The 20,822-nt window shown below is 63.0% G+C and overlaps 2 protein-coding genes across 2 annotated transcripts; one reads left to right on the top strand and one right to left on the bottom strand.

Moving 5' to 3' along the window:
* Positions 1 to 572: 572 nt before the first annotated feature.
* Positions 573 to 6,228, top strand: ALX3 (ALX homeobox 3; the record flags this gene model as incomplete). Its single annotated transcript, XM_084276016.1, has 4 exons — positions 573 to 822; positions 3,843 to 4,153; positions 5,217 to 5,279; positions 5,917 to 6,228. The coding sequence occupies 4 exons, from the start codon at positions 573 to 575 to the stop codon at positions 6,226 to 6,228; spliced, it is 936 nt and encodes a 311-aa protein (XP_084132142.1).
* Positions 6,229 to 8,732: 2,504 nt separating this feature from the next.
* On the bottom strand, positions 8,733 to 19,031 carry STRIP1 (striatin interacting protein 1; the record flags this gene model as incomplete). The annotated part of the gene is made up of 21 exons (XM_084276023.1): positions 8,733 to 9,369; positions 10,304 to 10,508; positions 10,828 to 10,932; positions 11,184 to 11,250; positions 11,444 to 11,544; positions 11,637 to 11,763; positions 12,027 to 12,124; positions 12,260 to 12,334; positions 12,563 to 12,634; positions 13,009 to 13,072; positions 13,280 to 13,345; positions 13,634 to 13,851; positions 13,947 to 14,129; positions 14,588 to 14,715; positions 15,144 to 15,250; positions 15,540 to 15,608; positions 15,940 to 16,060; positions 16,390 to 16,524; positions 17,034 to 17,108; positions 17,391 to 17,460; positions 18,909 to 19,031. 21 exons carry the CDS (start codon positions 19,029 to 19,031, stop codon positions 9,122 to 9,124), a joined length of 2,457 nt encoding a protein of 818 aa, XP_084132149.1. The 3' UTR covers positions 8,733 to 9,121.
* Positions 19,032 to 20,822: the final 1,791 nt, after the last annotated feature.

Here is a 20,822-nt window from a genome sequence, read left to right as displayed (position 1 = left end):
GACACGGCACCGTGGGATCCCGGATCCCGTGTCCCAGGGTCACCGTCATCCCTGAACCGACGTGCTCAGGCCTCAGCGCCAGCCCTGGGGAGGGAGAGGGCCCGGATCAGCCTGGGAAGGGGGAGAAAGGCCAGAGAGTGTCTGAAAAAGGGGAATTTCTCCCCTGCCCGGGAGTCCGAACCGGTCGTAGCAGCTGGGGATGAAGATTGGAATCGAGGAAGGGCCCTGGGCGTTTCCTGTAGCTGGGAGACACTGGGAGCGCTGGGGAGGGGGGAGCTGGGCTGCCCCACGGCCCCTGCCTTGAAGGCGGAGGGGGGGCTGCCGCTCCGGCCCGACCCCCTCGGGAGAGGGACCGTGGGGCTGGGGGTGGATTTGGGATTAGAGGGTTAACCAAGGGGATGGGAGGACGCACGCGACTGGCTGTGGCGTGGGGAAGTGGGCTGGGGGGGGGGGGAGCGGGGGGGGCTGTTCGGCGATCCCTCCCTCCCCATCACCACCATCCCCCTCCTCCCCCGGCCCCCCGCACAAAATCCGTTCCCCGCCGGCCGCCCCCGTTCCGTCCAACCTGCGGCATGGAGGCACCGGGCTGCCCGGCCTTTCCCCCGCCACGCCGGGCCGGGCCCCCCACCCCGGGGCTCCCCCGGGCTCCCGCCGCCTTCGCGGCCGGACCACCGGGTCCCCCCCGGCACCCGCCGCCGCTCAGCCCCCGGCCGGCCCGCTGCCCGCCGGACAAGGCCGAGCCCCGGTACCTGGGGGTCGCCAGCCCGGGGCCCCTCGCCGTGGCAGCCGACGGGAAGCCGTTCCACCCGGCCGGGGCTGCAGGTACCGGGGCAAGCGGCGGGTGGAGGGGGGAAGCCGGGGCCGCCAACCCCTTCCCCGGCCTCTTCTGCTGCTCTTTCCTCCTCTCTACCCCCCTCCTCGGGGGCTGCTGGGACCCCCAGCCTTGATTCCCCACTCCCTTCGGGGAGTCCTATCGCCGACACGCTCCTTCCCCCACCCTGTTTCACCGACACGGCCGCTGTCGCGATATGGCCCCGTCGGAGAGGCGGCCGCCGGGGCGTCCCCCGACGGGAGCCGGGGAGGCGGCAAGGACCGGGCCGGTGCTCCCGCGTGTCGAGTGGCCGGGACTGTATCGCGACAGAGACCGAGGTCTCCGGGATCGGTCCCCCCTTCCAGAAACGGGAGGAGAGGGAGGGGGGGGACAGGGACAGGAGGCGATAGACAGACCTGATCCCGCTGCCGCGACGGCGGGGACCGACCCGGGCCCGCCTCGCCCCGGGCGGAGAAGCGGCCGGTCCCGGTGGGGATGGAGCTCGGAGCCCGGTACCGGGCTGGAGAACGACCCCGACCCGGGGGGAAGAGGCCGGGAAGGTGCGTTCGGCCGCCGGTCCCCGTGGCCGAACCTCACCGGGCAGGACCGGCGGGAGCAACCGGAGCCACCGGCCGCACGGACGGGCCCGGGCAGCACCGGGAGGACGAGCGGCGGGTTTGCGGAGCACGGGGCTCCCTGGGGCCGGGCTCCGGCTCTCCCGGTGCAACGGAGCTTCCAGCGCTGCCCGGTTCCCGGGCGCTGCTCGCCGGGGCTCCGCACCCCACCCCAGGCTGGGGCAGGACGAGGATCCCCCCGTCTTTTCCCCCGGCCGGGCAGCTCCCGCCGCTCCCTCGCACTTTCCCTCCCGGCCGGGACCGTCGGGAGGCTCCAGCCGAGCTCGCCCCGTCCCCCCGGGGGTCCCCGTGCCGACCGGCCTTTTATCCCCCCCCTTTTGCTTTAATATAAGAAAAAAGCAGCGCCGCGAGTGTAATGGGAACCAGGTGGGACCCAGCAACACCCCCCCGGCCGGTGAAGGCGGGGGAAACAGGTAGAAAAAGCCCCGGGGGAGGTTCCAGGGGCACCGAGCCGGTCTTCTCCGCCGTGCTTACCTGTTCCCGGTGCAGCGGGGGGGTGTGGGGGAGGGATGCTGCCGTCCCCGGGGGTGCCGGTGGCGTCTCCCTTGATTCCCGGGAGTCCGCTCCGTGCCCCCATCCCTTCGCTAATGATCCCTTCGAGTTCTCCTTTCCCCTCCTTTTAACCCAAGAACCGTACAGCTGTTCCCCAGCTGCCGCCTTCCCCAGCGCCGCCAAATCTTTCAGGGGGTGTCAGTTTAGGAAAGGGTGGGGGGGCTGGGTGGGGGGGGGGAAGTGGAAGGGAATATCTGTATCTTCCCTTTTTTCCCATCCTCTTTGTCCCCCTGCGACGCCGTGTTTATTATTTAGCTCCCTTCCTGCCTTCTCCTCCTTTCTGGCCATTTATTTATCCGGCTCCGAAGCCTGTGGGGTCGCTGGGAACGTGGTGCCTTTGGGAAGGGGGAAAAGCCCCAAACTTTAAGCATTTGTTGGGCCATTTTCTGGGGGGGTGGGGGGCTGTATTTCAATCATTTTTCCTTATTTTTTGGTCCTGTTTGGAGGGTTTTATCACTGATCCCCCTGGCTTGGCGACTGAGCCCTTGGGAGGACAAAGCAGGGAGGAAAGGGCGCTTTATCCTCACCCCTTTGCCCGTTACCCACCGCCGGGCACGTCGACAGGTCGGTACTGAGAGTGACGGGGAGTAATTGCCCCCTCTGACACTCTCCTCCCCACCAGAGAACGTTTTGCCCTTAATTCAAAGCAGCTGGACGGCAGCTCTGGGCTGCCTGTAACCCCCAAATTGCCTTAATTAGGAAACAACCAAAACTCCAAGTCCGGAAAAGGCCGCGGCAGGAGCTGGGCTGGGGGGGTGCGGAGCCCCGGGTGGGTGTGAGGGGATGAGGACCCTGCTGCACCGGGAAGGGATGGTGAACGGGGCTGGGGAGGAGGATCCGGCCCGAGGGAGGCGGTTTCCCCCCTCACCGGCCCCAAACGCTGCGCCCTGAGCCCAGCCGTGGGTCTGATCCTGTCCCTGCAAACGGGACGGGTGTTCTCCACCTGCAGCGGGTTTCTGGAAATAGAGCTCGGGGTGGGAGGGGAAACTGGGAGGGAAACTGGGGCACAGCCAGTGTTTTCAGGTCATCTCCTCCTGGGTGAATCCCCTGTGTGTGTGTGTCCAACTTCATCTGCTAAATCCTCCCCTCAGTCCTCCCGGCATGGTCCGGAGCCGCTGAGCCCCATGTGTCCCTGGGTGGGGACAGACAACCCTCCTGGGGGACAAAGGTGACCTCCAAAACTCATGGCAGAGACTTATCTCCTTCCACACCCCAGGGACATGGCAGCAGAGAAGGGAAGGGGGGGAAACCCCAAATTTGTTGCTCCAGCCCCGCAGGAAGGCGGGGAAGGGGAATTCTTCTCAAACAAAGGGAGGATGAGGATTTTTCACTCCTTTCCTGAGAGTCACAGGGAAGTGCTGGCCAGGGACAGGCGGAGCTCAAGCGCGGGGGTCAGGGTACAGCCCGTGCTGGGGTGGGTGGGGGGTCACTGCCGCACCCCATGTCTCTGCCCTGGGTGCAGCTGAGTGGGATGGAGGTGCTGGACGGTGCTGGAAGGGAACAGGAGACAGGAGAGCAGGGTACAGCCCTGTCAGCAAGACGAGCCTGCACGCCCCTTCCCTACCCATCCCTCAGCAGTGGCACCCGAGGGGGTCCCAAACACCCGGCTGCTCCAGCCAGGCTCCCCCCTGCCCTGCCACCCTCAGGGGTTTCCCCCGTGAAGGGGGATTTTGCCCTCCCCAGGGATGGATTTGACCCTCTGCGTGCCTGTGCCGAGCCCCTTTCTCCTGGGACCGCACCCCAGTGTCCCCTGGGATAACAGGGACAGTGGGGGGGTTGGGACTGTGGGGGCAGAGAGCTCTTGGCTTCATTGGCACCATTAACACCAGTCTCTCCCCTGCCAGGCAGCGAGAGGGGATGCAAAGGCGGGTACCACGGAGTGCCCACAGCCTGCCGGGGCCCCGTGAAAACCCCAGGGGAACTGGGGTGCCCGCTGGCAGCACCCCTGGGCAGCCTTCGGGAACACGGGGTCCCCGAGCTCCCCGAGCCCCTGGGCAAGAGCAAGAGCAAGAGCAAGAAGAGGAGGAACAGGACGACCTTCAGCACGTTCCAGCTGGAGGAGCTGGAGAAGGTCTTTCAGAAGACACACTACCCCGACGTCTACGCCCGGGAGCAGCTGGCACTACGGACAGACCTGACAGAAGCCCGGGTGCAGGTAGGGACACGGGTCCCATCCCCGCAGGGCTGTGCTGGGCAGCGCTGGAGGAGGCTTTTGCCTCCACAGGACAAGGGAGAAGCTGGTTTTTCCCAGGATTTTGCTAAGCCCCAGAGGGGAATTCCCAACCCAGGGCCCCGCATCACCCACCGCTACGGGATGCCAGCTGAGCTTTCCCTGCTTCTTCCCCTTGTCCCCTCTCTGCAGCACCCGAGGGGCAAGAAGAGCCAAAATTTAGGAGGTCACATCCCCCAGCATCCCTTATCTTGATCCCTCCCCTTCATCCCTCATCCCCAGCCTCCCTCTCCCCACCTCAACCCCCCCCAACTCAGCTGGCTCCAGCTCGGGAGCGGCAGCGATGGAGCTGCCCCGGGATCCCCGGGTGCTCGGTGTGGATGGGGCCGGCACATCCCGGGAGGTGGGGGCAGGATGAGGCCCCCCCTCAGCGCCCCAGCTCCGCCAGCATCCCGCTTGCGTCAGACCAGAGCTGCTTCCAGAGGCAGCTCCGTGTGGTTTGAGGCTCCCGGCGGGAAGAAGCAGCTGGAGGGGGCACCCGGTGGGGAGAAGAGGGAGGGCAGGGGGGGGTACTGAGGCAACTGGGGAGCACCCACTGGGTGCTGGGTGGGGATTTGGGTTAGATTTCCTGTGACCACGAGCGCCCAGTGACAGCATCCCAGTACCATGTCCTCCCTGGGGATGCTGCTGGAGCTGGCACCAGTCTGCAGCCCCAGCTGACAGTGGAGGAGTGGGGGGGACAGGCAGGTGGGTCAGGCCCCCCCCTTCTGCATCAAAACACGGGGTGAAGGAGGTGCAGGAGCACGAGGGAGAGCGAAGGCCCTGAGCAGAGCAGGACCCCGTGTTTGGGAGGGGGATAAGAGATGCTCCTGCTCTTGGAGCTGGAGCAGAGCTGCCTGCAAAGGCGGCTTCCCCCATCCCTCCCCAGTTTGCCGGGTCGCTGGGGCATTGGCTCTTTTCCTGCTGGGAGGAGGAGCACTGACCTGGGCAGAGGGTGGGCAGAGGGTGGGCAGGGGTCTCAGCCTCAGCCCCCTCCTCCTTCCCCCAGGTCTGGTTCCAGAACCGACGGGCCAAGTGGCGGAAACGGGAACGTTATGGGAAAATCCAGGAGGTGAGAGGTGCCCCAGCCCATGTCCCCCCCCCACCCACCCAGGGCAGGGGTCCCACCCCACTGCACCCAGCGTCCCCAGGGGGGTGACCCGGGGTTTTGCCCCTTCTCTCCCACGGGCCCCACAGTTCCACCCACCCTCGGGACAAGCACAAGAAGGGGGGACTGAGGGTGGGGGCTGGAGGGAAGATGCAGCTTTACAGCCACCTCCATCTCCAGGGAGAACCCACCCTTTGGGTCAGGTTTTGGGGGGTGTGTCCCCCAACTAAACCCCTTCACCTGTCCCAGCACATCCTGCCCCCATTTCTACAAAACTGAGGGGTTTTTCCTCCCCCCCCCCCCAACACTGAAATGCATAAACATAACTGAACTCTCACCTTTTGTGTGCACCCCACACCTGCACCCTCCCAGCACAGGGTGAGGGGGAAGGAACATTTCACCCAGGATCCACACACACAACATCATCCCCCCCCCCTTAAAATAAAGCACCTTGCTTTGCATCCTGGGGGTGTGAGGAGGGTGGGATGGAAGGGGGGGGTGATGGGGTGGAAGAGGGGGGTGTGATGTGACCCCCCCACCTCTTCCTGCTTCACCTTGGGCTCTTTCCCCCCCCCCACACACCTTGTTTTGGTCCCTCCAGCTGCAGAACAACCTGTGGCCGAGCACCGGGAGCCCCGCGGGGCTCCTGCCCCCCGAGAGCATCCCCCCGCCCTGCCTGTCTCCGTATCCCCACGCTCCCGGCAACATCAGCGGCTTCATGGGCATCCCCGCTTCTCCCAGCCCCCACCCCGGCATCAACAGCCTCTACTCGCTGCATGGCCTGTCCCCCCAGACCCTGGGCAGCCCCCCCTTGGAGCCAGCCCCCGAGCACGGCTACAAGCCCCCCGGCGCGGTGCCGCTGAGGATGAAGAGCAAAGAGGCGACCAGCACCCTGCTGAACTGGGCTACGTGATTCTCCCTGCTCCCCTCCCCTCCCCCCGGGGTGGGGAGGGGGACAGACCGGCTGCCTGCTCACCCCCCACCCCCCCCCCGGAGCACCAGGGTTTGGGAGTGGGTTGGGGAGGGGGATGTGTGTCACTGTTACCCCCCCTTCCCGTGCACCCCGATGTCTGTGAGCTTCCTGCATCCCACACGCTGCTGTCAGCACCCTCTCCCTGGGGAGGGTTTGGGGGGGGGGTATCAGTGTGGGGCTGCTGGGGGAGGGAACAGGGTCACCCCCAAACCCTACCACCCAGCAGGGCTGGCCCTTGGCAGCTCAGGACCCCAAAAGCAGCTCCCAAAAATCCTGAGACCCACCCACCCCTCTCCAGCACCTTCTGTGAGCAGGGCTGATGGAGACACCCAGGAGTTCACAGCAGGACCGCAGCCTGTGCCCCCCTGCACCCCCTGACCAACCTGGGGGGCTCCAGCTGGTGCCAAGGAGACTGTGCTGGTTGGGGGTGCATGGGGCTGTTTTAAGGATAGCACTCCCCTCCCCAGCAGAAATTTGGCCACTGACACCCCCCCAGTGCAACCAGCAAGGGCAGGAATTGGGCTCTTCATGGCCCAGTCCAAACATACTGGGATGACACATGCAAACTGGGGGTTACTGGGGCAGAACAAAACCCCCAGCCAGGCTCAAGAAGCCCTCACAGTACCCCCCAAACCACCAGCAGCCCCTTCTGCTCCCCCCTCGGAAAGGAAATAAGGTTCAGGATGACACCCCCACCACCCCCAGCACTGTCACCAGCGACTCCCAAAGCCCCCCCAGGGCCTGGCAGTGACCAGTACAATGGGGGGGCTGCAGGGACAGAGCCCCTTAAATCAGAGCCCCCTGCCCTGGGGGGCACATGTAGCCACCCCATCTGTCCCTCAGCTCGCTGAAGCAGGGTGGGGACCCCCCCCCCATCCATGGTGGGACCCCCCTCTGTGGTGTGACCCCCCCCCATCTGTGTTTCCCTGTGATGGGGGGGGGCACAGAAAATCACTGCATCCCCCATCCTGCCCTCCAGCCAACGTGCCCCCCACCCCACAAACAGCCCAAATCCAGTCACCAAGGGGGTGTCCCCTCACCCCCCCCCCCACAGGAGATGCTGTTACACCTCCCCCAGCTCCCCTTGTGTCAGGCAACTGTGATTCCACCCTGCACCTCATGCTGGGGGGGGGGCAGGGGGTTGTGCAGAACCTTGGGGGGGAACCCAAGCCCCCAGCCCAGCCCAATTTGGGCCAAACCATGAGACTTTCAGCCAAAGGGAGCCCCCCCACACACACGGGGCTCGACACCCTGGGTCACCCAGCCACACACCCAGTGGGTGCCCACCCTCAGCTGGGCTCTTGCAGCCCCCCTCCCGAGGGGGGGGGGGTATCTCTTATAACCAATAAACCATGGCAATACAGCACCCAGGGCTGTCAGAGCCACCCCTGTGAGGGCCCAGCCCAGCAGGGGGTATTTTGGTAGAGGGAGGGGGGTAGAGAGTTCACACCTCACCCACCAGCAGCCCCCCAGACCCCACTCCTGCACCCACACGGGGCTGGGGGTGGGTGGGGGTGCTGGGGGCACCCCAGGAGGAAGGACAGCATGCCATGGGGGGGTTCAGTGCGCTTTGGAAGTAGGTGCATCACCCAGTGAGATGCAGCAGTGGGGGTTGAACCCCCCACCCCAGACCCCCACCCTGATCTGTGCAGCACTGGGGCGCCCCCTGAATGAGCGCTGGGCTCTGGTTTGATGCCCCCACTCAGCAGAGGAGATGGGGAGCAAATTGGGGTGGCACCACCCCAGCAACCAGCACCCCCTGCTCAAAGCACGGGTGAATCTCGCTGGCCTGAACCCCCCAGAGCTGCTGCTGCCACCTCTGCCAGGGAAACTGAGGCAGGGTGAGGGGAAGGGGTGAGCTCTGCCAGGGCCAGGCTATGGGGACGTGCTGGGAGGAGGAAACCCCAGCAACACCCCACTGCAAGTGTCAGAAATCCCAGGGCAGAACTGGGCGGGGGGTTATGGGGGGAGACAGGTGAATGCCTGCCCAAAGCTGCCCACCCCCCCACCCCAGGGCACCAGCTCCCTAAACTACCAGCTTTGGCTGACAAATCAATATTAAATCTTTTGGGGACAGCTCATTGACCCCCCCCAAGGGAACTCAGGAGGGGCGCTGAGGACACAAGACAATGGACCCCAGGCACCAGCTCAGCACAGCTGCTGGGCCTGCCCAGGGGCAGGAGGGACACAGGACACAGACAGACAGAACCCAGCCAGGCTGAGGCCAGAGATCCCGGGCAATGTATGTATATATATATATATATATATGTACAGCTCATCCACCCCACCCAGTGGGGCAAGGGGAGACTGCAGGCTCCAACCCCTCAGTGACTACAGCCCCTCAGCCTCCCGCAGCACCCCTGACCCCCCACCGTGCCCCAGGCAGGCGCTGGGCAGGGCACAGCCCATTTCCTGCCCCCCACAGCACCCCATCACCCCCCCCCCACGCCACTGGCTGTTCCCCCACCTCAGGAGGAGGAGGAGGAGGATGGCAGCGCTGCCTCCAAAAGCATCAATGGGGGGGCACACACAAGAAACCCCCCCACACCCAAGAGAACACCCCCAGGGGCACCAGAGTCTCCACCAAACCTTCACCCTCAGCTGAGGGTTGAGCGTGGCGCAGCCTGGAAGGAGGCAGAGGGGCAGGATGGCACCTCAGTGAGCATTCCACAGCTCCAGCCTCTTCCCAAGCCCACCACAGGGCGGGGGGTCTGGGTGCCAAGAGAACACCCCTCCACACACCCCAAAACCTTATTCCCCCTGCCCCACAACAGCAGGCCCAGCTTCCAGCTGTCCCCAACACAACCCCATCCTGCCTTTTCCCCTCCTCTTGTCACTGCAGCAGCTCCTCCCAGGAGATGGGGCGGGAGAAGACCTCCCTCTCCAGCCACAGGTCGTAGTTGACCTGGAAATCCTCGGGCAGGTCCACACGCTGCCCCAGCACGCTCTGCAGGCAGTTGTCCACGGGCAGGAAGTCGGGGTTGCTGTGGGCCCGGTCGTAGCGCCGCGCGTTGAAACGCTCGATGCTGGCGCGCAGGGCGCACTCCTCCGCCTGGAAATCCCAGGGACGGGCGTCCAGGTCTAGAGAGAAGGGAAAAGGGGGTGGTGAGAAGGGAATCGGGGAGCCTGCAGCCAGGACAAGTCTCACAGGAAAGGGATCACGCGCAGCGCCAGGCAGGCGGCCACCAGCAGCTCCAGCGCTTTCCCTCTTTGTCATCACAGAGTCACAGGGGTTGGAAGGGACCTGGAGAGCTCCTGGGGTCCAAGCCCCCTGCCAAAGCAGCTCCCCAGCTCATATTGCACAGGGCGGCGTCCAGACGGGGCTGGAATCTCTCCAGGGATGGAGACTCCACACCCCCTGGGCAGCCTGTCCCAGGGCTCCCTCACCCTCACTGGGGAAAAGTTCTTCCCCATGTTGGTGTGGAAGTCCCTGTGCTCCAACTTGCAGCCATTGCCCCTTGTCCTGTCCCCACAGACACTGAAAAGGGGCTGCCCATTCCCCCTGCAGCCCATACTGAAGATATTGATAACCATTAATAAGGTCCCCCCTTAGTCTTCTTCCCTCCAGGCTGAACAGCCCCAGCTCCCTCAGCCTTTCCTCACAGGGGAGATGCTCCAGGCCCTTCAGCATCTCCGTAGCCTCCTCTGGACTCTCTCCAGGAGATCCCTGTCTGTTTGATCCCAGGGAGCCCAGAGCTGGACACAACACTCCAGGTGGGGCCTGACCAGGGCAGAGCAGAGGGGGAGGATCCCCTCCTGTGACCTGCTGGCCACACTCCTTCTGATGCCCTCCAGGATCCCATTGTCTCTCTCAGCCCCCAGGGCACACTGCTGGCTCATGGCCACCCTGTCACCCACCAGGACCCCCAGGTCCTTCTCCACAGAGCTCCTCTCCAGCAGCATGATGCTGCTACCCCTAATCCCAAGGGACAAGTCTGGGTGCCCATGTGTCACTGGACAGAGCGGGAAGGACAGCAGGGCCCAGCCCACCCCGCAGGCACGGTGAGGGCCGTACCGTTGCCGTACGCCCAGTCGTCGTTGAGGCGGTGCCGCACTTTCTGGTAGATGGCTGACATGGTCTTCATGTTGCTCTTCCTCCACTGCCGGCCCAGGTACTTGGTCTGCACCTTGAGCAGCTTCAGCACATAGAGCTGCATCATGGCCTGCTTCACCTTCAGCGCCCGCTTCAGGATGGGTGCCGACTTAAACACCACCAGCATCTGCAGGGACAGAGGGGTGACATGTCTGGGTACACATCCTGTCCCACACGTCCCCACCCTGTCCCCTCCAGCGCTGGCAAACCCCTCCCGTGAAGATGCTGAAGGGCCTGGAGCATCTCCCCTGTGAGGAAAGGCTGAAGGAGCTGGGGCTGTTCAGCCTGGTGCACACACATTCTTCCCTCCCCTTCAACCCACCCTCCCTCGCCTCTCGTTCCCCAGCGAGGGCTGGGGTGCAGCACAAGGGGCACCCTAAAGTATCCATGGGCCCTGCACCCAGTCAGGGCTGGGCTGAGCCCCCCAGCACCCTCCCATCCCTCACCATGGTGCGGGAGTGTTTCCACTTGGTGAGCTTGTTCAGGATGCGCAGGAGGTTAATGCAGGAGAAGAGGTTTCTCCAGCAAAACTGGTTGTTGTCTCCAGCTTCCTGTGGGAAAGCAGGGGTGGGGTGAGGCAGGAGATGGAGCAGGGATGGGGAGAGGCTGTTCTGGTCTGGGGACCCTTGTCCAGAGGGGTACAGCACAGCATGCAAGCAGGAGGGGTCTTGCCAGCCCTGTGCACCCCCACAAAGGCATCAGGACCTGAGCACAGGAGGGAGCCAGGACTGGGTGCTGGAGCTCTGCTCCCTCCCAGCACCTGGGAATCCCCCCAGGAAGCACTGAGAAGGGAGCGACTCACCAGGCTCTCTGCTGTCAGCTCCGGCAGCTCGTGCACCACGCAGTACGGGTAGTCCAGGACAGAAATGCTGCAGGAAGGAGAGGGGGTGTCCCACTGCTCCCCCAAATCCCACCCAGCCTGGGGGTAACAGCCCCACACCCACCAGGGAGCTGCAGCAGGCACTGCCCTGGGTCTGCCTGCGCTGGGACCACGCAGGAGCAAAGCAAGCAGGACCCCTCCCCACACCCAGCAGAGATGCAGGAGGACACTCCCTCCTCTACCTGTTCTTGGCAGTGATGTAGGACATGATGTTCTGGTTGAAGAACTTCAGGATGAGTGGGATGCAGTTGGCAAAGACCAGGTGTTGGGCCATGTATTCAAACTGGGGAGAAAGGTGGGTGAATAGGACCCACCCTGGGTCCTGCCCACCCTCGAAAGCCCTGCATGGGGTGGCTGGACCCCATCCCACCTCACCTGGTAGATGTGATTCAGCTTGAAGTGCTTGAGCAGGAGCAGCAGCACAGCAGAAATGGCTTTAACAATGATCTCCTTGTGCCGATTGACATCCACTCCCAGCTTCATGCTCTGCAGCACTGTGGTCCTGGGGGGGGGACACAGAGAGAACCTTGGGCTGGGGCACTGCCTGCAGCGCCAGCAGCACCGGCCCTGCCATCCCCTGGGCTCTCAGCAGCCAGCTCCCACAGCAACACATGATCCCTGGCACACCACCCAGCAGAAGATGGGCAGATCACCCAGGAGACCTCAAGCACAGCTCCAGCCTGAGCCACACCACCCTGCCTGGTGCCTCTGGTGCTCCCACCCCACCTCCCTGCCCCACTCCACTCGCCATCCACAGCCACTCACGGCATCTCCTCCGGCAAGACGTCTGCCAGGATGTTGATGGAGTCTGTCTTGGCTTTGGAAGTGGGGGCTGCAGCGAGGAGGATCTTCAGCAGAGCGATCTGAGGAGAAGGGAGATGGAAAAGGGGATGGGAATGGGGGGCCCAGCCACAGGCCCCGCTCCCCACTGCGGTGGGGAGCGATGGGGAAGAGAACGTGAGGGGCACAACTGGAGAGGGACCATGCTCCCCACTCACCATGTACTGTGGCAGGCTCGGCAGGAGGCCCTGGTACAGGATCTCTGCAGGGACTTGTTCCACTTCTTCCTCCCCCTGGTGCCAGGAGACACCAGGACAGCTCACACCAGGAGCTAGCCCTGAGGCTCCCCAGACCCCCAGCTCCTGCCTGAAGCTTTCCTCCACACCCCCCACCCTCTGCCCCAGAGAAACTGCTCCTCCCTCACCAGCAAATCCCCCACCCCTTGCCAAAAGGTCTGGATGGAACAGAGTGCCCCAGCTCCCAGCCCGTGAGCTTCATCCCATCCTCATCCCCACGCTCACCCCAGAGAGTGGGGACCTCAGGTACTCGTCCTCCATGTGCACCTGCACCTCTGCAATGGATGTGTACTTGTGCTGCACAGGAAGAGAGAGGGGGGTCACACCACAGCCCCACCCCAGGCCCTGTCAATGTCACCAGCCCCAGCCTGGTCCCATCATCTTTTAAAGTCCCCCCCGGGCCCTCTATCACTCCTGTCCCAGTGGTGATGGGCAGGGTGTGGGCTGCTGGCCTCAGCTCTGGGACAACCCCAGTAAGAAAGGGATGAACCAGTAAGGGAAGGGGCTCACACAGCCTGAGAGATGAGGGATGGGATAGAAACTGGAGGCCTGAGGGCTGAGCAAGAGGGGTCAGCAAAACCCCGCTGGCCCTGACCTGCAGTCGGTGCTGGGGGATGGGAAGAGACAGGAATGTTAACAGAGGGGCTGGAGGAATTCATCAGCCTACTCACCTGCTTCAGGGTTCGGATGCTCTCGTGGATGGGCCTGGGCAAGCCCACCACAGTGTTGGTGTCACTAGAGAGAAGGGAAAGAGCCGGGCTGGGGGCAGGCAGGAGCGAAGCTGAGCCACTGCCAGGTCAAAGCCCATCACCCCAAGGAGGATGCAGCGAGCTCAGGACCTTTCTGCGGCCAAGCAGAGAGCAACAGCAGCCCCCACGTTCCCTCAGCCATAGGCCAACCCCCGAAACAGCAGCCCCCCAGGCTGGCTGTGGGGGAACCCACCTGCCCAGCGTGTAGCCGATGAACTTGCTGCGGCTGGACTCCAGGAACATCTCGATGTCCTTTTCTCTGCAGCAAAGGGACAAGGGGGAGTGTCACATCTTCCTGTCCACCCGGGTACACACACCACAGCCCCAAGCACAGGGTGTCAGGAAGAGCCTCGTGGTCGGATAGAGATGGTGTGGAGCCCACCCCAGGGAAAAAACAGCCCCTACAGTGAGCATCAGACCAGCCTCCCCACACCCAGAATCTTCCCCACAGCCCTGATGAACTTCTCAGCATTGAACAGCCTCCTTCCTCCTCAACCTGCACCAGTTCTCCCAGCAGCCCAGCCCCAAGTCACACCCCCTGACTCACCGGACCTTGGGGGCCCAGGGCAGCCCCTTTGGGCAGGTGATGCGGTCGCTGGGGGGATGCTGGGTGGGTGGAGGCATCACTTCATCCCTTTCCAGAGGGAAGGTTTCTCCCTCCAGGCTGTTATCATCATCATTTTCCTCCTCTTCCTCGCGGGAATCATCAGCTTTGTAAGGATCCCGCTCGTTGAAGGCATCCAAGTTGTCCTGCTTAATCAAGGCCTGAAGAGAGAGAGAGAGATGAGCAAGCAGGTGAACACCCAAGGGATGTGCTGCTCCAAGGTGGGTGTCCCAGCCCCAGCTACCCCCCTCCTCACCTTGTGCTCCCGTCGGCCTCGCTTCTGCTGCTGCTCGATGAGGTCGGAGGCGGACGCGGGCGGGGAGGCAGCCCGCATGTTGCGGATCACCTTAATGCTGTCCTCGGGCAGCGGCGGGAGCCCCAGCACCTCCCTCTTCTCTGCCTTCATGCTCTGGAGCTCCTCAAAGCCCCCCAAGGTGCACTGCAAGGGAGACCACAGGGACTCAATGCATAGCACCGGGGGGGTACTGCACCTGCCCTCCTCCAAATCTGCTCTCCAGGAGCGTCAAGCCTTCCCCGGGATGTAAAACAAGAGCTGCCTGTCCCCTGCGCTCCTCTTGTCACCGTGGAAGGCAGAAGGGACAGGAGGGCTTTCAAGGATCTGAAATTGAAGCATTCGGACCTTTTCCTTCATGCACACCCCAGCCAGGGACCTCACTTTGGGTCTGTCCTCAGTATTCAACTCCAGACAGCAACACCCAACACTTCTCTACAGGGTGAAACCCAGGGGAGGGTTTAGGAAGGTGCAAACCACTCCTCGGAACACCAGAAAAAAAAGAGGATGGAGCAATTACACCCAGCTCTGAGGGCAGGACTTCCTTCCCCTGCCAAACCAAAACCCACACGACGTGTGCCGGCGCACCCACGGCCTCTCCTTACCAGCACCGTCTTCCAGAGCAGGAGCAGCACCTTCTTCATGGGGAAGTGTGGAGCGTGGCCGCTGCAGAACTTGGTCACCATCCCAAAGAGCATGACGGAGAAGGGCTCGTTGTTGTACAGGGGGGCTCCTGGAACCACACGGCAGCGATAGCCGGGCATTCCTGCCCGCGGCCTCACCACAAGCCCCACCAGCTCCTGTGCCCTCCCACCTGGCACTGCTCGGCTCCAGGACCCGCTCCTCACCCCCAAACAGGTCCCCTCTCCCTTTCCAAGACCCCATATCCTCCACAAGTTCTCACCTCTGTGTTAAGAAGAAACCACAGCCCCAGTATTCAATGTTTTTCCCCCAGGGAGAGCGGCCAGGCAGCAGGAAGAACTGGCTGGCTTCCTCTGCTCATCCCCCTTTGTCCCTCCAGCAAGGCTGAGCCCAGCAGAAACCCACCCAGTGCTGCCAGTCCAGATTAACCGAAGCCTAAAGCCAAAACCCATCCCACTCCCTTGCTCTTCAGGCCCAGAAACCTTCACCCCATTGACCCCCCAAGCGCCTGGTCCTCACCCAGCTCTGCTCGGAAGGTCTGTCTCATGCTTTTCCACTCAGGTTTGTCCCCCTCAGCCTCCTGCCGAACAGTCTCCACGATCAGGTACATGATGTTCAGCAGCACCCTGCACAAAGAGAGAGAAAACACCCCCTAAAAAAAGAGGTAAGGGGAATCACCAGAGGTTGGGATGAGTTATGGAGTGGGGAGGCTGGGTCTGCGCAGGGCACAGCTCCCACACACCTAACACCACATCGGGTGCTCAGGTACCAGAGGGGGGGAACAGTCTCTGCAAATCAAAGGAGGACAAAGATACCTCCTGGCCTGTCTCAGCTTGCCAAAGGAACCATCAAACACGGGGTGCCCCTCTCGTTGCTCCCCCCAAGTCGCCCCTTCCCCCAGGCCCTGCTCCATACCTCAGATCCGTGCTGTCTGCCAGGGAGATGGCCGGCTTCCTCACGGCACTGCTGCAGGCTGCACTGTTACTGTGGAGGGAGAAGAGCCTCAGAGGAGCCTCCAGAGACATTTTAACTCTGCCACGAGCGACACAGACACACCAGAACCAAATCCCAGAACAGATATCGCTGCCCCAAGCACCCTGCTCACAGCACAACAGAGGCAGGAGGAGGAACAGCCCCATCCCTGCTTACTGCCAGCAGCGAGTTTTGGCAGACACCAGGACCAACCCCACCCCCCCAAAAACAGCCAGAGTCAGGCCAGAGGCTGCAGGAATCACATTAGGGGCAGACAGACAGGAAGAACTCCTGCCAAGGAGCTCCAGAGCCTTTTCTGAAGCATCTTCACCCAAATACTCACTCAATTTCCATGTTCAGCAGCTCCACCAAAGCATTGAACGTTCCCACTTCCAGCAAGAGGAAGATGTTGTACCTCATCCAAGCCTGCACCTCAGCCTCGGAGCTGCACTCCCCAAAGGTGCCTGCAATGATACCCTGGCTGGATCCCACTCCCACAGGGATCCGGGGCCCTCCCACACCCTCACAGCACTTTGGGGGAGGGGAAATGGAAAACCCAGCCTTCCTGTGGGTAACACATGCCTGGTCAGGCAGAGCAGGGATGGCACAAGGAAAGTCAGCCAAATTTTGGACCAAACTCCTCGTCTCCCCCAAGAATGAGCATTGTTCCACACATCCCAAGGGACACCAAGGATGTAAGGAAAGTGACTCTGAGTATTTTAAACTGAGAGCCTGCAATCCATTACTCAGATTTAGTGATGCAGAAACTAAAGGGGCAGAGGCCTGGCATCACCTTGGGCAACGTAAAGGATGGCTCGGGCAACCTTCAGCCTCTTCTCCCTCGCGGTGACCTCCAGCCCGTCCAGAAGCCGCATGGCGTGGGTGCGGTGCTGGTTCTTGTCCAGTTCAGTCCATTTCTTGTCTCGTACTGAAAAAGCCAAAGCAGGGGGGCTGAGGGCACAGGGGGGCTGAGGGTACAGGGGGGCTGAGGGCATGGAGCACCTCTGCCTGCCCTGGACAGGAAAAGCTCAGAAGGATTCAACATGATGGAACCCAGGGCTGCCCCAGAGAACACTGCGCTCCCGGGAGTAACGCCCAGGCTTCCATCAGACTAGATGAATCATACCCATCTGAACCAGCACTGGCAGCTGATGGGAAATGAGCTGGATGCTCTTGCTTCTGCCAGTGTGTTCCAGCACAGCCATCCTGGCACTGGCAAACTCAGCCATCAGCAAACGCTGGACGCATTGGAGACAGCGAGCTGCGCTCCCGAGCCAGCCCACACACACCAGGGAGATGGCCAGCACAAACCACGTGAGGATCATCAGTGTGTGGCTCTGCTTTCTGACAGTATTACTGCATCAATCCCTGCATCTCCCTGGGGATAGCCTCATCCCTTCCCCAAGGGGATGAGAGGTTCTGAGAGGAGGGTCTTACCGTGGATCCTGAAGTCTTCCTCAAAGCACTTGCGGTTGAGCAGGAACTCCGGCCCTTCTGTGTAGCTGTAGAGCTCTGCCAAAAGAACACAGAGGAACAGCTCCACCAGCTTGTCCCAAGCCCTTGGAGAAACGCAGCCCACGTTCAGCACAGCTTCACCCAAGGTGAGTGAAATGCAAAAAGATACAATCAAGGTAAAGCTTAAAAAAATTATTACAGGGTGTCACACCTCTTTTAACGTGAACAAGGGGCTAAAGACAACAACAGAGCTGTAGCAGAGCTGGGGGAGCTCCTCTAATCACTCCCTGGGAAGAAAAGCATGGCTGGTGGAGTGCTGCATCAGGATGAGTCCCTTACCTGAGAGCTCTGCTGCCCATTTGTCAGTATCTGCGTATTCAAACTCCAGGTCCGGGGACTCGGAGTAGCCCTGGAAGCAGAGGAAGAGTTCAGCTCAACAGCAGCGTTTTCCAGGCAAACCAAAAGCCCTCAAGCCATTCAGAATTCACCTCATCCTCCCGTGAATCCAGGGTTGTATCTTCTGCTTAAAGAGACCAAAAATGTCCCTGCAAGCAGCCTGAACGTTACCAAGGCAACTCCTACCCACCTCCTGCGCCTCCAGCCCAGCTCCGCCGCATTGAGCCACGCTGCGCTTGGCTGGTGGGCAGCCCCGGCCACTGCACCACCCCCTAAACCACTCCAGGAGCCCCAAAAGGCCAAAAAATAAAGCAGGGGACAGGGTGTGTTTAATCTTGGGACAGGAGGAGGTTAGGCAGGACTGGAGAGCTCTCAGAGCTTGTCCAGTTTGTATAGATAGGGGGAAAAATTTGGGCTATCCACCCCCTCCCAGTGCCGACTGGAGGGATGCCAGCAGATGCCAATAGCAAGAAGACAGCAACTCCAAGCTTTGGTGAGGCTGGAGAACCAGCCAGAAGCCTCAGAGCACAAAACACCCGCTCCTGTTCAGTAAGTTATCAACGTGGACTGCAGCAAAGCCCTCTCAAGCCTCAGGACACCTGCTCCAGAGCCAGGGGCGACCCAAACTGCCTGTTCCTTGGAGGATGGTGGGTCTGCACCGCTCTGCAGGGCTGAGCGCCCTTCCTCGGCACCCAAACCTCCCGCAGAGCTCCTCATGACCCTCTCCTACCGTTTCCGGGCCAAACCCGGTGCCGGTGAGGACACCCGGAGCCACAGCCGGCTCCGGAGCCATCCCGGGAATGAAGCCCCATCCCACACGACCCTCCCGAGTCCCTACCGGGACGTCAGCGCCTCCTTGGAAGGGGTTGGTCGCCTCTTGCCAGCAGAGCCGTCCCCGGACCAAGGAGCACAGCGGGACCGGCGCGATGCGCAGAGACACAACAGCCCAGGACACCGGGCCGGTTCCGGGCCGCACAGCCGGGGGAAGCCCCAGGGCAGGGCGGCCGCAGCCCTGCGCAGCACTAGGAGGCCAGCGGCCAGCGCTGGGGCACCGGACTGAGCCGCTGGCGTGGCCCGCACAGGGCAACCCGCCCCAGGAAAGGGACAGACGAACGGGAAAGCGGCACCGACCCGAGCCCGGTGCCGGGACGAGGCGGTACCGGACGGGCCCGGCGCAGAGGGGCCTCTCGGCTCCACACAGCCGGGGCGGCCGGGCCGAAGCTGCGGGGCGGCTCTAAGGGAAACCAGCTCCACCAAGGGGAGGTGGGGCGGACCCAGCGCCGGCCCGGGGAGAGGCGAAACCCGGGCAGGGCGGGGGAAAGCACCGGGCTCAGCACCGAGGCGAACGGCGGCACCCGCCGGGCCGACACCTCCCGGGCAGGCCCAGGCCCCAGCCGCGGCCTTGCCCGGTTCGCCCCGCCCGGGAAGGCCGTCCCTCCCCCCGCGGAGCCGGGCGCTGACCTCGGAGTCCTTGCGCGGCGGGCGGCCCAGGTCGCGGGCCTTGCCGGGGGCCGCTGCCCCGCCGCGGGCCTTGTTGTTACCGGGGAGCGGCCCCGGGCCCCCGGCACCGCCGCCCGGCTCCATGTCAGCCGCCCTCCACCACGCCGAGCTCTCGCGAGGACTCACCCCCCCCTCTCGCGGGAGCGGCAGGGAGAGCCGGGGCAGCGCCGCCGCCATGTTGGGAGCGGCACCGGAGGATTCCGGTCGGCCGGGACGCTGCGACGCGGCCTCCACCCGCTCCACCGGCCGCCGCGGACGCGACGCCACCCCCCGGCACTGCCCGCCCACGGTGGCCGGGACCGGCGCGGCACCGGGTCGGACGGCGAGCCCCGCCCCCGCGCCGCCATCTTAGGCGTGGCGTACCGCCCGCTCCGCCATCTTGGGGAGGGGCGAGTCCGCAAGGAGGCGGGGCCCGGCCGCTTCGCGCCGCCATGTTGGGAAGGGCGGGCGGAGAGGGGCCGGGCTGAGGGTCCCCGGGTCTGGGGCAGAGGGGCCGGGCCCCGTCAGTGGGACCCCAGCTCGGCAGAAGCCCAGGGGAGGCGTACAGACCCCCCCCCCCAACCCCTCCCCAGTGCTTCTCCCCTCCGAACAAACCCCGCACGGGCCGAAGCGCTTCGTTTCTCCTAATAGTTTAATTAGACTTTAATGATTTATTGCTCATCTGCGAGGATTAATATTGCATTCATTAAAAATCATTCATATACAAAATAAAACCTCTCCCTCCCGGCCCCGCGCCATGGCTTACACAGGGATGGATGGAGCCCTTACGCCGCGGTTGGGCCCGAACGGCGAGGGGAACGGGGGGTTCAGCCGCCCCCCGAGCCCGGGGGTCCCGGCCTGGGACCTGGGTCAGGCTCTTCCCCTCTCTCCCCAGCCGCCCATCCCGGGTCGCCAGGCCAGGCTCGAGGCCCCCGCGCAGTGGGAGGGCTGGTGGAGGGGTCTCTGCCAGCCGTGCGATCCCCAAATCCGTGAGGAGACAGACCCAGCGGCAGCCCCGGGGGAGAGCAGGCAGGGCAGAGGGATAGAGAGGGAGTGGGAAGGGAATATGGGGTCTCAAAGCCAGGAGCAGCCCCACACACACACACATCCTCCTTTGCATCCCGCGGGAAGCAGCAGCACCCCGGGAAGGGAGGGGTGGAGGTGAAGGAGCAGCCCCGGACACAGGTACCGCAGCATCCCCATTATCCGTGTACCGGGAGACGCAGGCAGCGGGGACCCTCCTTCCCTCCAGGGCCTGCCCTCGGCTGGGGGAAGAAAGAGGCAGTTTGGGGAAGGTTTAACAAGAACTGAAAAGCCAAGAGAAACCTCACTGGGTTACAAAGAGCTTCCCCTGTGCCGGGGACAAGCTGCGGGAGATGGAAAAAGAGAAACACGTCACCAGCGAGGACGGGGAAGGGGATGAACGAGGCGATGAGAGCGGCTGAAACGCGCTGCGGGAGGGCAGGGAAGCCGGCTCGAGGCCCAGCTCAAGGGGCCAGGGCAGCAAAGACAGGCCGAGGGCTCTGCGCGGGGATGCGGGGAGCAGAGGCTGGGGTAGGGGGAAGGCTCAGCTCTGCGTCCGCCTCAGAAGTGAAACGCCCCGAAAGAAAAACACAAACCCAAACCACCTCAGACACCCTAAAAACCGCCCTGCGCTTCCCAGTGGGAAATGGGGACGCTCGGATGCGGCGAGCACCCGGGCTGGGCAGGGCAGCTGCACTCCCCATGCTTCCTCCCACTTTCTAACGTCTCCTTAAGGATAGTAAAGGAAAAGAGGAAAGCAGAACAAAACCCAACATGTTTTTAACTCAATTAAGGTGCAGTTTGGCTAAAAAAAAAAAAAAAAAAAAACCAAAAAAACTCCAAAAAACCCCCAAAAAAACCCCTAGGAGAGAT

This window comes from Gallinula chloropus (genome assembly GCF_964237585.1).
Source record: "Gallinula chloropus genome assembly, chromosome: 27".
In the NCBI taxonomy this organism is placed as follows: domain Eukaryota; kingdom Metazoa; phylum Chordata; class Aves; order Gruiformes; family Rallidae; genus Gallinula; species Gallinula chloropus.
The sequence above is the reverse complement of the archived record's forward strand: the minus strand, read 5'-3'. Positions and strand labels throughout refer to the sequence as shown.